Consider the following 16,411-nt stretch of genomic DNA (forward strand, 5'->3'; position numbering starts at 1 on the left):
CCACATACCCCATAAAGAGACAGGCATAGTTGGGGCCCATGCGGGTACCCATAGCCACACCTTTTATTTGGAGGAAGTGAGAGGAGTTGAAGGAGAAATTGTTCAGTGTGAGAACAAGTTCAGCCAGATGGAGGAGAGTAGTGGTGGATGGGGATTGTTCGGGCCTCTGTTCGAGGAAGAAGCTATCTGTGATCATGCAGCGCTTCAAGTTTAATTCGAGTGTTCATGCCTCAGGAGAGTCCATTTCTACCTTTGTGATGAATTTAAAACAGTTAACAGAATCAAGGAATGCCTTGAATGAAATGCTGCGGGACCGGCATGTATGCAGAGTCAAGGACAACACCATACAGCATGCTTGCTAGCCAAGTCTGACATTAATTTCAAGTGCGCCCTGGAACTTTCTCTTGCTATGGAAAGTGCTGCGAAAGACTGATGGGATGTAGGTGTCACTGACTAGGGGAGTGTTTATGGCGTTGTACTCCATGTTGGGTGGGAACCGCTGAGTGTGGCGCAAAAAACAGAACAGCAAAACAGCAACTGCAGATTGAGGTAGATACTAGTGCTTCATCTACTGTTGTTGGGGAGCACATGTTCAAGCACTTCAGTGAAGGGAGTCAGCAATTGACATTGGTGCAGACATCTGCCAGGCTGAGAACTTACACTAGAGAATCCTTTCATGCCCATTATAGAAAGATTTAGGAAGCCTAATGGTAACATGTCGGCTAATAATATGCGCATTTGCCACAGATGTGGAAGAAATCACAGAGCAGATGTTTGTAGAGTCAAAGAGGCAGAATGCAATAATTGCCACAGGAAAGGACACCTGGTTAGGCAGTGCAGAATAAAGTATAGGCAAACAGCAAAACAACAAATACATCTAATTGAGCTAACTGATACAGCAAAGGCTGAGGCTGCTACTACGGATGTATACTGTCTGTATCATGTGACTGCTGTTAAATCTGAGCCCATTGCGGCGGCAGGGCAAGTGAATGGCCAGCAACTGCAGATTGAGTTAGATACTAGTGCTTCATCTACTGTTGTTGGGGAGCACATATTCAAGCACCTCAGTGAAGGGAGTCAGCAATTGACATTGGTGCAGATGTCTGCCAGGCTGAGAACTTACACTAGAGAATCCTTTCATGTCAAAGGCATTGCTGCTGTCCCAGTCTGTTACAAACAACAGACAGCCCAATTGCCTATCCTAATCGTAAAGGGGGAGGGACCTTTGGGTCGAGATTGGCTGCAGAAAATGAAACTTGACTGGTCAGAAATATTCCATTTGAAGTCTGATGGAGTTCCAGAGCTCTTGAAGAAATTGGTTTCAAGACAAATTGGGAAAACTGAAGGGCATGCAAGCTAAAATATACATCGATCCCCAGGCAACACCATGTTTCTTCAAGGCCAGACCAGTGCCTTACTGACTAAAATAAAAAGTGGAAGCAGAACTGTGCAGGTTGGAAAACCTGGGAATAATTCAGCCTGTCCAGTTTTCTGAGTGGGCCACACCCATAGTCCCAGTTGTCAAGCCAGACCAGACTATACGTATATGCAGTGACTACAAACTGACAGTCAACAAAGCAGCAAAGTTAGACAAATACCCCATTCCTAGAATCGATAACTTGTACGCCAAGTTAACAGGAGGAAAGTCATATACAAAACTAGACGTTAGTCATGCCCAGCAACAATTGGAATTGGATAGCATGTCAAGAGAATACGTGACAATTAATACCCATAAAGGCCTCTACCGGTACGCTTGATTGCCTTTTGGACTTTCATCAGCAAACAATGAGACTCTCCTTCAGGGACTTCCATGTGTGGTCACGTAGTTAGATGACGTCCTCGTCACTGGATTGACCGAAGCTGAACATTTAGTCAACCATGAGGAAGTGCTGAGAAGATTTATGGAAGCAGGTGTGTGTTTGAAGTGGGAAAAATGCACATTCCAGGCATCTGAGGTAACCTACCTGGGCCACAGAGTGGATACCATGGGGTTGCATCCTGTTGAAGATAAGGTCCGAGCCATTGAAGATGCACCATAACTCTGAAAGGGAGTTCAAGCACCTTCCGATCCCACAGTGACCACACGAGACTCAGGCTTCTTTTCGCCGACTTTATTCAAGTACGTGCAGGGGAGCCACATCCATTCAACAAAATGGCGCACAGCTCCCCGATTAATTAGCTTCCAATACTTTTGTACTATTTTCTTATCACAGTACATTTGAATACACCTAATCAGTAACTGACACACTTCTTATTCTAATATCTCTATCTAATTGAACTCATGTACACATGATTAGGCTAAAAATTACATTCAAGGCACATATTCATGATGCTACCATCCAATCAGGATCAAGGCACACACACACGAGCCCTAACCTTGTCTCAGTGTCTCAGAGCTGCTTGTGGATTACCAAAACTGCTACTTTGTCCCTTGTTCCAGTCTTTATCCCTTTCACTTCCCGCTTCCCCCTTCAGCACCCGCCCCCCTTTGACACTTGGCAAAAGCCCAAGTTGGCCATACTTCATTGGTGAACTCCTCTTCCTGTCCTTCAGATGGCCAGCCATCTAGACTGTCAGAGGAATCCTAAAATTACCCTCCTGTACAATTTGACTTTCTTCTCCTCCCTTTGCTGGTACGTGACAGGGGGATCGGGGTGCACCCTTCTAATGTTACTGCTGCCGCCGGAGAGATTTGTTCCACATCCTCCGTTGGTAACATCAAAGTCCAACAATCCATAAGAGCATAATTCCTGTGGTCAGTCATTCCCATTTTGGTTGTCCCCCACCAATTCATTAACCTTCCCCCTTTAGAGTAGGGCTTGGCTAATTGAGTTAGTCTTCTAGCCGATTGAATAGTTAAGTTCACTTGGACACGACCTCGATCAGTTTGTTCCCGGGAGTCCTTTACATTTCACTGTGCTATCTGCGCAGCCTCTTTCTTGGCTAACCGTGCTGCTCTACCAGGGATCTTATCCGTGAATATCATGTCACCCTCACCATGGGCTAAATAAATATCCTGTGGTTCTGCCTGGCAGGTGGAAACCTTCCACGGTAAAAGAATCAGTCACCTGCAGAAGCTTGTGTTGGTGGTCCACATTAGGCCCCCATAAAGGAACTCAGTTTTGCTTGTCATAAAGCACCATTGAGTCAAAGATAGCTGAATGGCCTCAAAGGCGTCTTGTATGGGCAGCATGGCAAATGTGACTTTACTATAATTTGTGAAGGGTTCCAAAGTTCAGCAAGAGCACACAATATAGCTTAACATGTGTTCTGGGATCATTCCAAATCTGATGTCCTCGATGTCTGATTTTACACCATCAATCAGGTCTCGCACTAACATATCACATGCCCTCCTGGTTGCTTGTGATTCGGCTGTGCTTATGATTCCATCGGCGGTCTTGTTGAGAGTACACAACAGGCCTTCGCCTTGTATATCTATTGCTGTTAAAGCATACACTGTCTCCTTGGCACCAAATCACAATCGCCGAGACATTTCTATGGCTACCCAGGAGGCATACATGCTCAGGTGATATATTTGCCATGAATTTAAGACTGAGTTGGTGCTTCCAAACAACCCGCCCACATCCCTCATCAAACTCTTCTTTGTCTATACTCCGTTTGTGGACCTAATTTTATCCCTGGAGCTATTCTATATTTATCATCTCTGCTTTAGGAGTTGGTCTTGGGTCCACCATATCACATGCTGATGGTCGTGACAGGATCCCTTAAGTAGAGTGAGTAGTTCCGTAATGCTATGTTACTTCGAGTGTAACCATAGACACATTGTGTAATAGTGGCTTCGACTTCCCTATCCTAGCTATCTCATCTGGAGGGGGACTTACTGTTTCGGGACGTTGGGTGGGTCTTTGATATCTACAAGTACTCAAATTATAACATCGAGCATCTGTACATCCATGTCTTTCAATAACATATTTATATAACTCCTGGCAATACCAGCCACCCAGGCCTGGCTCCCATATGGATGGGGGCAAGTCTGTCCAGCTGGCGATCAAGTTGACACTTGTCCCAGTACCTCGGTGTGTGTGGACACACCAGAATTATCTGTGGCATTGATGTTACATAGATAGTACCAGATACCCAATCCAGTAGCTCTATCATATAAGGGTCTAAATTACCCTTTGAGTCTTCTAGAGTCATGAGGTTTAATCCTCCTGCTGTCTGCCAATGTTCTTCAGGTTGTAAATTACCATCATATCGCCAACCGATTCCTTTGACCCTTTGGGTTGTTCCATTGACGTGGAAAGCCTTCGTCCAATTACATCCGAGGTTCATAAACCTGACTGGGGTCCCTGGTCTATCCAGTGTCACTTTCATGGTGGTATTTATACCTTGTGCAGTTACAGTCTGTGTTTGGTGACTAGTGGGGATTACCCTATTCAACATCCAGATGTTTGGTTTCTTTATCCATTCTCCTGTACCCCGCTTTTGGCAGCCCTACGTATTGTCCGGGGTGGAGGCAGGTTTTGTTGTTGACGTTAATTGTCGGTGCCTCCCATGCCAGTACTGACACGTCCATGACCAGGACTGTAGACCTGTGGAGACATTAACATTGGCTCCCGTTGTCCGGGTTACCACTTGGTGATTCATCATATATCTTTAACTGTGTGTAATGCCTCCATTTACTTCCCATTTTCATATCTATACATGTGCACATATCACCTGTCATAATTACCTCGTATGGTCCATGCCACCTGGGGGCAAACCCTGTTCGCTCCAGGCTCACCTTGACCATCATCTTATTCCCCACTTGCGGGGGGGGGGTCTTTGTCGTTCTTTGGATTTGCTTGTTTCCATGTCCTTAATCATCTGTCGGTCTCTGGCTTCCTTTCTTAACTTACGTAACTGTTTACTCATTTCCCTCACATAGCCTCGCACCCTTCCTTTTAGTGGTCCCACATCTCCTCTTCCTACTATGATTCCCTCAAGTAGCTACATGGCCCTACTCATCATTAACTCGAATAGGGTGAACGCAGCAGTCCTACTTGGGGTAGTCCTGAGGCGCATCAGAATATTGGGCAGCCGAGCTGTTCCCTGTATCTTGGATTGCCTTCGCTATTGACGTTTTTAAAGTTCCATTCATTCTCTCCACCAACCCCAAGCTCTCGGGTGGTAAGGAAAGTGGAATTTCTGTTTAATCCCCATGAGTTTACACATTTCTTTAATGACTGTTCCTATGACATGAGTTCCCTGAATCGATCCATCTGGGTAGGCACCCCCCACTCCTTCCAGTCTCCTATCTTCTGCTGCTGTCCCACGCCAGACCTCAATTCCTTAAGCTGTCCACACAACTCAACAATGTACCATCTTATCCTATCTTTCAATGGCTCAGATCTTTACTTCCAGTGACGGTTCTCTCTGGGAGCCGCTTAACTCTGCCTGTCATCATGGTGTTAATCCTGTGGTGTTACTTTTATAGCTTGCAGGCACATTAATATAATCAGTAATACATTTATTTTGCCTTTTTCCAGCTTTTCCTTTATCTGTATCCATCTTGTGGTAAATTGTTGTTAATTATTATTTCTCCTTATCCTTCAATTGCCTCAACTACAGATTCCACATAGTTTTATCACTAAGATTTTGTTTCATTTGATTATGATCATCCTAAGATTCTCTTGAGGTCATTTTCTCTATTGTCTTTATTGTTTAAAATGTTTCCTTATTCTTTAGGCCGCATTAACTGATCCATGTCAACGAGGATCTCTGTCTCTAGAATTTTGCTTATATCCGCCTGTGCAGTTCTAATCTCTCAGGTGATGGCCAGCTTGTCAAATTCAGTTCCCTTAAAACAGTTTGTATATTGTGTCCTCTTTCCCTAAATCTTTCTCCTACCCTTAATCCTTTCCTCATACCATTTTACACATGCAATAGCTACCATCTTATCTTGTTCAGGTTGTCTGGAGAGACTTTACAGTCCAATAAAGTACTCTCATAATAGTTTTAAAAAGAAATCAGACATTGACATGTTTTGCTTCCATATCATCTTCTCAAACAAGATTTTATTGTCTCAAAAGTAACCCACTGAATTTTGTCTGACCCTTTTTTTTAGAATGATCCCAGATTCATTAACTCGGCCAAAGATTGAATTTCTGCCAGACTTTGTCAAGGTCTTGAGCTCAACTTTATATTTTGGGAGCGGACTGACAATTACAAAAGCTTGCAGCATTTGAATTAGTGTCAATTGTTGTCAAACCTTTTAAAATAAAAATTCCCTTTCGAAAACTTTTTCGGAAACCAAACCGCAATTGTTTTTTAAAAACTTTGTAAGAACTGTAGTTTACACTATCAAAATTAAAACTACCCCTTTCTCATGTGCATTGACATATTCCCACATATTTTTTGACACATACTTTATCTTGGATAGCATCCTAGGTTTTCAAAAGTAACCTTCTAAATTATACTGCACTTTTTACACCTCAAGATTGTTACAAATTCAAATAACAGTGCTGCTGGGATGCAGATTTCCTTTCTCATTTAATTAATCTCTTCAAAAGAAACTCCTTTTTATCCATTGAAACCACCTAGACTGTTTGTTTATGTCTTTTGGTTTTCCTAGATTCCTTTTGAATTTCAGGTACTTTTTTCCTCGGAATTTTACAATACCAACTCGTATGAGCTAATGTAACTTGTGTGTATCAATCCCAATCAGCTTGGAAGCCGGTGATGAGGGTTACTCCCTACTAGTCTGCAAGGGGGTGGTACAAAGGTTGGTTCAACTCAAACAAAGGCAAACCCAGTTTTATCTTTAAAATACCTTCAAATTGTGATTTTTGTCAGAAATCTCAACTTGAAAATTATACTCAAAACTTTGGAATGTTTGAGTATGCTTTTCCTTTAACCTAATATGGGGCTTTCGACTCTAAAGTGTTGAACTTCACACACAAATGACAATTTATGGAAGAAAACACATTAAAGCTCACATACAAACACTTCTTGCAAAAGGTAAAGTATGTGTTTATATTCCTATAACATTGAACTTAATGAAATAAAACTCTCATACTCTGAACTAAACTTCAAATAGCAGTAGGGGGGATAAAGGGATCTTGGATGCTCCACCTACAGGGACAATCAAACTGACTGAAACTCACACTTTTTCTGCCTGTCACTGCTCATTAACTCCCTAGGGGTACCCACCTTCTCTCTCTCTCTCTCTCTCTCTCTTCAGCACAAACAGCTCTTGTAACTTAGATCAATCCATTTTTTTTTAAAGTTATTTACAAAAACATTCAGTAGGGGCCCTTTCAGGTCCCAATCATCCTTCCACATATTCCTATTCTCTGTCGTCAGCCCCTGGGAGAAATCAATTTGCCACTGCGACCGAGATGTTAATTTAGTTTGTTGTAAATACAGACTCAGAATAAGTACTGTAGCTTTGTCAGTTTTATCACTTGTCTGAGCTTTCCACCACTCCTTAGAACGTTGTGGTGAATCACTCGGCTGCCAACCGTGTTGTTTCATTTTGCTGCTCAGCTTTTTATGCTTCCGGGCAAGGTGAAGGAACATGGTTCCCTCACCTCCCCATGCTGCAATGAACTTGAGTTCAGCTTCCTCAGCTATAATCACGCCCCTAACAGGGATCCACTTGTCCCCCAGGACTCAATTGTCCTACTTTACTCGTGCACCCGAGACCCAATCGTCCCCACTTTGAGTCTCTGCTCTGAAGTTCAGATCCACCCTATTAGCGCTCCATTCTAGTCTGACACGAACAACCAGGGAATATTTTCAAATGAAATATATTCACCAGATTATTGTTCTGCCTTCACAGAGGTCCGGGTGAATCCTGTCAACTACACCACTGAAAGGGAGTTCAAGCATCCTCCGATCCCGCAGTGACCACATGAAACTCAAGCTTCTTTTCACTGGCTTTATTCAAGCACATGCAGAGGAGCCGCATCCATTCAACAAAATGGCGCACAGCTCCCCGGTTGATTACCTACCAGCACTTTAGTACTATTTTCTTATCACAGTACATTTGAATACACCAAATCAGTAAGTGACACATTTCTTATTCTAATATCTCTATCCAATTGAACTCATGTACACATGATTAGGCTATTCAATTACATTAAAGGCACATATTCATGACACTACCATCCAATCAGGATCAAGGCACACACACACGAGCCCTAACCTTGTCTCAGTGTCTCAGAGCTGCTTGTGGATTACCAATGCTACCTCTTTATCCCTTGTTCCAGTGTTCAATCCTTTCACTTCCCCCTTCAACCCTCCAGTGTGACAGAGCTTAAATATTTCCTAGGTATGATAAATTACTACAGTCATTTTTTTATCTAATCTATCCACTGTACTGGCACCACTACATTTGTTGCTGAGGAAGAACCACCACTGGTCATGGGGTTCACAGCAAGAAGAAGCCTTTGAAGCAGCGAAGAAACTGCTTCATTCACCATGCTTATTGGTGCATTATAACCCATCTAAAGAGCTAGCGTTGATGTGTGTTGCTTTTCTTTATGGTGTGGGAGCCGCTGTATCACATCAAAAGGAGGACGGATCAGAAAGACCCATTGGCTACATTTCACAAACACTTTCCCAAGTTGAAAAGGGCTACTCTCAGTTGGAAAAAGAAGGATTGTTGGTTGTATTTGGTGTCAAGAGGTTTCACCAATGCCGACACGGACGACATTTTACAATTGTGTCTGACCATGAGCCACAGGTTTATTCAGTGAAGACAAAGCTATTCCGTCTATAGCTTCAGCCAGAATCCAACGTTGGGCTTTGACGCTATCAACTTAGGAGTACACATTCATATACCACCCTGGCTCACATATAGCCAATGCAGGTGCACTTAGTCAGCTCCCGTTACCATGCAGTCTTGTCCATACACCCATTCCATAAGAGTTAGTGTTATTGTTAAATTTCTTGGATTCATCATCTGTAAGTGCCAAACAAATCAAGAATTGGACAAACAGAGACCTAGTACAATCAAAAGTCAAAGACTTTGTTTTACAAAGATGGCCAAGAACACTTGTGTCTGATAACTTACAACCATTTTATTCCAGAAACACTGAACTGAGTTGTCAAGTCGGAATTTTGCTGTGGGGTTCAAGAGTCGTGGTCCCATCACAGGGTAGAGAGTCACTATTGGCAGAGCTCCACAGTTCACACCCAGGCATATCGAAGATGAAGATGCTGGCATTTAGCTACATCTGGTGGCTAGGAATAGACAGTGACATTGAATGCATGGTTAAACACCGTTCGTTCTCTTTGCCAGCAACACCAGAAGCTACCTGCTTCAGCTCCTCTTCACCCATGGGAATGGCCTGGCTGACTTTGGGTTAGACTGCATATTGACTATGTGGGACTGTGTAGTAATTATAGTTCTGGAAATGTAGGGCTGTAGCTTTTAGAATAATCCTGTGTTGTAAGATCAAATGATCTGTGTAAACCAATGTGGTAACAGGGCAGGGAACCTCTACAGAGAGAGTTGTTCTTTAGCTATGGAGTTTCATGCCTACATGTAGTTGCTGCTGCTATCTTGTAAATAAAGTTAAATGTCTCCGCTAAGTAAAGTTGTCTGAAGTTCAAGTCTATAACAGACCATTTCTAGGCAGCATGTTCCTATTAAACATTGATGCACATTCAAAATGGCTTGATGTCTAAGAAGTAAAAACACCAACTTTAGTTGCAACTATTGAAAAGCTGCATCATTCCTTTAGTATACATGGTTTACCTGAGATTATTGTTTCTGATAACGGAACAGCTTTCATCAGCATGGAATTTCAGAGATTCGTGAACCTGAATGGTATCCAGCACATAAAGACCGCTCCCTGGCATCCTTCATCCAATGGTCTCGCTGAGAGATCTTTAAAGCTCCTATGAAGAAGTTTATCTGGAGGTACTCTGGAGTCCCGTCTTTCCAGATTTCTCCTAAGTCACTGTACAGCATCACATACTACTCCAGGCTCGACACCATCAGAGTTACTGATGAAACACCATTTGCGTACGCATTTACACTTGATGTTTCCAAATCTAGAGGGGAAGGTGACACAGAGCAATAACCAAAAATTGAACTACAATCTACACAGCAAGGCTCATTTGTTCCACATAGGCGACCTTGTATATGTGCGTAACTATAGAAGTGGACCCTGTTGGACTCCAAAAGTCATTATTTCAGCCTGGTCCATTACCTTTTCAAGTGCAAGTCAAAGATAGAATTATACGTAAACACTGTAGATCATATTAGGGCTAGAGAAACATCCCAACGAATACAAGATCAACTGGTGACTGATGTTCTGCCACCTACTTCTGAGATGGGTGATTGTCCCAGAGTTGCTATTCCAGACGTATCTAATGAGTTGCCAAATACAGAGCTACCCAGCTCCAATGATGTACCTCCTAGTGCAGCTCCAGATACTGTTAATCCTGTTCAGGAACCTCCTTCGGTAGAGCTATGCTACTCTAACTGTCTCTGCCGAGCTCCTCAGAGACTTGATTTGTAATCTCCAGAGACTGTACAAATGTTTGCTGGTTTTTCTGACATTTCTTTTATTGTAAATGTAAGGAACTTAAAGGGGGAGGAAGGGTAGCAACTAGATGTATTGTCTCACCCTTTGTCAATCACTCATCATGTGATGCGATTATGGGGTCTTCGGCCAATAAGCTTATTGTGCGGATAATCCTGTGGGCGAGAGTGATGGAGCGATCGCCTCTAGCCTGCAAGCACCTCTACATGTCTTCCAAATAAAGTTTAACCTTTTCTCCACCAAACCTGCTGCTCCATCAGGTTATTACATAGTGGTATCTGAAGATAGCTCCGTTGTAGGTCAAGCTTTCATTCATGACTGCCACACAATGCTTTGAGTTATACACAATTCTTCACTCTATCTTTGCCTAATTAATGGATATTGGCCTGTGAGGTTTTGTACTGGCAGTCACAGACCAGCTGCACACTGAAAGAGTCGAATCCTTTTCTGTTTGTATAAGCTATAGCAATATGAACAAGGAGTCAATTAATCAGCCTTCATCTCAGGGAAAACAAGCTACATGATAACATTGTCCAGCCCCATCATTCTGCTCTTCCTGATCTGCAGGGAATGTTATGAAAGTATTAAATCCCCTGAAGGAAATATTGGCTATCTTATGACACATAAGTGTAAAGGGTTAACATCAGGATGTAACTACAGATGTTACGATGATGCAATGTCACAAGAGAAGCAGAAGTACAACCTCATGTAGAGTACTGGGATGTATATGGATCTGTAAATAAACAAGAGTGGTTTTTGTGGCTAAGAGTCTACAGTAGCATTCTTAGGGTAACAGGCAAACCCTAAAGAGACCCCAAAAACCCAAGACAAAACAATATGTGGGCAGCAAATTGAGGGCCCTCAGTTTCACTACCACTCTGTTATCACATTCAGCGGGACCAGATAGCTGTTCCCCCGCTTTGTAGTCTAGTGGCAGGCTTGCAAAGTAAGGCTTTGCTACCATCTGAAAGCACTTCAGTCATGGTGTGTGATAGGGGAGAACTGAATGCAGTTTCCATTATACAGGATGCTGAGTGAAGACAAGCTGCGCAAATTAGCAGCCAGCGCACATTTTCGAAGTGTAAAACAGAATAAAGATCCAGTATGGGAGCCAGGAGGAAGCACGTGTTCAGCACATGCTTAGCACACGTTCAGCACACACTCAGCGCACACTCTCCACCTACACTGAGTCAAGTTATTCTGTTGACTCAGGCCAAAACTATTTAGAGCAATGACTCAAATATTCAATTCAGACTCCTACATTGTTTGAAGGATCCTGTTGTGGTATTGGGTTGCCTCCAACATCTGGCTCACCATTGATGCGCTCACTCCCATGGTGCTAATAAGCAGAGAGGACCCATCAGCAGTGTGATTTAAAGGGACCACGCTGCACTCCAAGGGTAGAGGTCGATTTGATATTTCAAGCTGCTGGTTAACTCCTGGAGCAGGATTTAATCCATAATTTGACTCCATAGTTTTAAATAAAACAGTTAAAAGGAAGATTTTGCTGATGTTGCAGTGTTTTGACTGCCTTCCAAATAGTTTGCTGTTCTGGGTGGTCTGATTGGGCTGCCTTTGAGGCAGCAGGACAGGGAGAAAAAGAGCAACAGCAAATGTCACAAGAGGAGGAGGAGGACGCTGAGCAGCAGGAGGACGCTGAGCAGGAGGAGGATACTGAGCAGCAGGAGGACGCTGAGCAGAAGGAGGACGCTGCGCAGGAGGAGGACACTGAGCAGGAGGAGGATACTGAGCAGGAGGAGGATACTGAGCAGGAGGAGGACGCTGAGCAGGAGCAGGACGCTGAGCAGCAGGAGGACGCTGAGCAGGAGGAGGACACTGAGCACGAGGAGGACACTGAGCAGGAGGAGGATACTGAGCAGCAGGAGGACGCTGTGCAGGAGGAGGATACTGAGCAGGAGGAGGATGCTGAGCAGGAGGAGGACGCTGCGCAGGAGGAGGACACTGAGCAGGAGGAGGACACTGAGCAGGAGGCCATATCCCCAGCAAATATTTAGAGCGTGCTCTTACTGTGAATCTCACCAAGGAGAAATGCACAAGGAACCTCTGCTTGACAAAGGAAGCTGCTTTCAAACTACGTCACCTGCAGCCACAGCTCGATCCATGAACCATGTCATGGACAGCACTACCTGTCGAGATCAACGTGTCCTTTAACAGTTTTGTGTCAGATGTGGGGCGTGTGGAAGTGCCTGGTGAGGTGTGTCTGGGAGGAGGAGGGGTCATGGAATGATTGTAGGAGAATGATGGGAAGAGGGGAGGTGAGTACCCAGAAGGAGAAAACAGTTCAGACCAGTGCTCTTATTTCCCAGTTTTACTGGTGTTCCGTTTTAAAGCATACAAGACCAGTTCTCACCAGTATTCTTATTTCCCAGTTTTTACTGTTTTTGCCTTCTGGTTATTGCAAGCAATGTGAATGGATCTGATGGCAGTGTGAACAGAGAAGTCATTGAACCTCTTTCAGCATTGCAGCCTCATAGTGGGAGTCATTGACCTCCTCAGCAATGCCGTGCTCACTGATGGCGGAGCTGTTGCCTGAAGGGATTTTTGCCCCTGTGAGGAAACAGGATCTCACCCCTCCTGTTCACTGGCTCGACCAAGGCCTCCAAGGTAACAGAGAACCTGGGGGTGCTATCTGGTAGCCATTTCTTTCCTTTCATGTTCCCTTCTGCAATTCTGAGTGTTCTCCCCCTTTAATGTTTTTCAGGTCATTGTGGGGTTTTACTTGGAGCTGGTGTACTTGGTCACTGCCTTTGTCCCTTCCGACATGGCGTGCTTGGCCAGCTCCCCAGGGAGCAGCAGGCGCACGGCAGTCTGGATCTCCCGGGAGCTGATGGTGCTGCGCTTGTTATAATGGGCCAGGCGGGAAGCCTCACCCGCGATGCGCTCGAAAATATCGCTCACGAATGAGTTCATGATGCTCATGGCCTTGGTGGAGATGCCGGTGTTGGGGTGAACCTGCTTCATCACTTTGTAGATGTAGATGGCGTAACTCTCCTTCCTTGACTTTCGGCACTTCTTGCCGCCCTTCGCTATCGGCTTCTTTAAGGCTTTCTTGCCTCCCTTTTTGGGAGCTGGTTTCTTCTCATCAACCATAGTCACTTTCAGACAGGGTGCCTTTAAGGGGCGTCACAGATCTCAAATGGTGTGTAGTCAGTGAATGCTGGCAGAGTGACTACACATCTGAGTCATTACGATGATCACAGAGCATATGTTACCTGCTGCCTAGGACAACATAAACAGATGAGTGCAGTGTCCCCTGCTCCTCTGTTGAACATTGTCTGGTACGATCGAATTTCTAGGCATATTTTCCCAGTCAAGAACGGCAACGGAATCTCTGGTTCAGCTGCAATCTTGATTCATTTGAGCAGTAAAAATATATTACATGCATCACCTAGAACATATCAAGTTGATTAATTGAATCTCCTCATCCCCGTGGAACACTAATTATAGCAATGCTGAAAAGATTCATTATACTCACAAACAACAAAGGCAGAGAACGTGCACTATTCTGCACTTCTTTCGGTGGCCAATTCTATTGGTGTATCATGGATGTCAGTCTTCATGTTAGGATCATAGAATCACCGACTGGTTACAGCATAGAAGGAGGCCATTCGACCCATCGGGTCTGCCAGCCCTTCGCAAGAACAACTCAGAGTCTAACACCCCACTTTTCCGTGCTCCTGCAAATTTTCTCTTTGGGCAATTACCCAAATATTTTTTGAAAGTCAAGATTGAATCTGTCCCCACCACACTCTCAGGCAGTGCATTCCAGACTCTAACCACTCTCTGCATGAAAAAGTTTTTCCCATGTCTCCATTGGTTCTTTTGTCATTCACCTTAAACCGGTGCGCTCTGGTTCTCAATTCTTCCACCAATTAGAACAGTTTCTCCCCATCTACTCTGCCTGGTATAGACAGGACAAATTGCTATGGATTAAATTGATTATGGCCAGAATTTTACATTCGGGACTCGGGCTCGCACTCGACCTGACCAAATGTAAAATGTCGTCAGTCGGGCGTGCTTCCCAACGTCATCACACACATCCTCAATTTCATGGTCGGTGGGTGCATACACAAATCAGATCTGCATCCACCAGTATTTAAAGGGCCAATTAAGGCTATTAACAAGCCAATAGACAGCGATTTTATGCTGCCCGCGCGGTTTTTAGCTTGTCGTACGAATAAAACGGGTGGGCGGAATTCACGTTTTAATCATTTCCTCATCCACCAGGGGATAAAAGGCCCCAGAGCAGCAGCACTTTCTCTGTCATTGCCAGTCCTTCGCTGTGTGAGTACAGAGCTGTCCCAGAGTTTCTTGGCATCTCATTTGATTGTCAAGCCTGCCTTTCAGCATCTCAGGCCCTCATCTTCACTGGAAGGTTCCCCTGAGTATTGCAGCACAGAGCTCCTTCATTTTCAAGGCACTGCTCCTCTAGATCCCATCTAACGGGATAGTGTATTTTGCTGGTGGAACCTCCTCTGAAGAGGAGGAGAGGGGCAGGAAGGAAAGGAGGCCAGATGGGCGTGGGCAGCATCCCAGGGACAGACCTTTAAGAGGAGAGGCACAGGCTCAGTTGGTGCAGGGCCAGCAGGGAGGCCAGGATGAGAGGGCATGCCGATGATGCCACTACCTAGCAGCTCCTACTATCTCCAGGTGTCCGATGTCCAGTGCCATAGGAGGCTCCACCTCTCCAGGGACACAGTGACAGCAATGTGTCACATGATAGGTCCAGAAATTGCCTCCAACTGTGTGGGCGGACACCCCATGCTGGTGGCTTTGAAGGTCACAGCGGCCTCCAGCTTCTATGCCTCCGGTTCTTTTCAGGGCTCAGTGGGGGATCTGTGCAGTGTTTCTCAATCAGTTGCACAGTTGTGTCAAGTCCGGGACTGATGCTATCTTTAGACACGTCCGCACTTTCATCCACTTCCAGACAGACGAGGTGAGCCAGGCTAGAGAGCACAAGGGTTCACTGCAATGGCTGGGTCCCCCTGCGTCCAGGGTGTAATAGATTGCATTCACGTGGCCATCAAGACGCCACTTGGTGAGCCAGGAGCTTTTGTCAACAGAAAGGGGTTCCACTCAATGAATGTTCAGATCGGCTGTGACCACAGGACACAGATTTTCCAAGTTTATGCCCGTTACCCTGGGAGATCACACGATGTTTACATATTGCAGCATTCACAGGTACCAAGGCTGTTTATGGCTCCTGCACAAGTGGATGGATGGCTCCCAGGTGACAAGGGCTATCCCTTGGAGAGGTGGCTGATGACCCCTCTCTGTCACCCAGGAACTGAGGCCGAGGAGAGATACAATAGGAGTCATGCCTCCACAAGGGCGGTGGTGGAGAGGACCACCAGGCTGCTGAAGATGCTTTTCAGATGCCTGGGCTGATCAGGGGGAGCATTGCATCATCCTCCAGAGTGTGTCCCCCTCATAGTTGTCACATGGTGTACAACTTGGCTCTGGCAAGGGGCGACCCACTGGAGGCTGAAGAAAGCAAAGCAGCTCCACAGGCCACTGAGGATGACACAAGTGATGGCTCAGAGGAAGAGCCTGGGGAGATAAGGGTGAGGACCTTGAGCCAGAGGACAGGAACCTTCATGGAGGCAGGGACACCAGGGATGCTTTGATCCAGTGAACCTTCAGCTCAAACCTTCAACCCAAAGCATTGATGCCTCATCAAGCCAATGGCACTGTCTCCTTTGCTAACAATCAATAAATGAGAACCCAACCCAGTACATCAGCACCACACTACGCCACACTTTTACAAGCCTGTGCTGCATCTAGCACCTATTCAAACCATCCAGACAACTCAGCCCATTTAAGCCAAATAAATGTTTATGTTACTTCACATGAACATACAAAGTGACCATCCCTAATACAAACATCAAAAT

General features: G+C 44.9%; 2 protein-coding genes across 2 annotated transcripts in view; one reads left to right on the forward strand and one right to left on the reverse strand.

Moving 5' to 3' along the window:
- Positions 1 to 16,411, forward strand: part of hcrtr2 (hypocretin (orexin) receptor 2) — a 188,256-nt gene that overhangs the window by 162,474 nt on the left and 9,371 nt on the right. The window lies entirely within an intron of this gene.
- Positions 13,236 to 13,610, reverse strand: LOC121278065 (histone H2B-like). The gene has a single exon (XM_041188120.1). It carries the CDS (start codon positions 13,608 to 13,610, stop codon positions 13,236 to 13,238), a length of 375 nt encoding a protein of 124 aa, XP_041044054.1.

The sequence above is a fragment of the Carcharodon carcharias genome, chromosome 5 (assembly GCF_017639515.1).
Source record: "Carcharodon carcharias isolate sCarCar2 chromosome 5, sCarCar2.pri, whole genome shotgun sequence".
Taxonomy (NCBI): Eukaryota; Metazoa; Chordata; class Chondrichthyes; order Lamniformes; family Lamnidae; genus Carcharodon; species Carcharodon carcharias.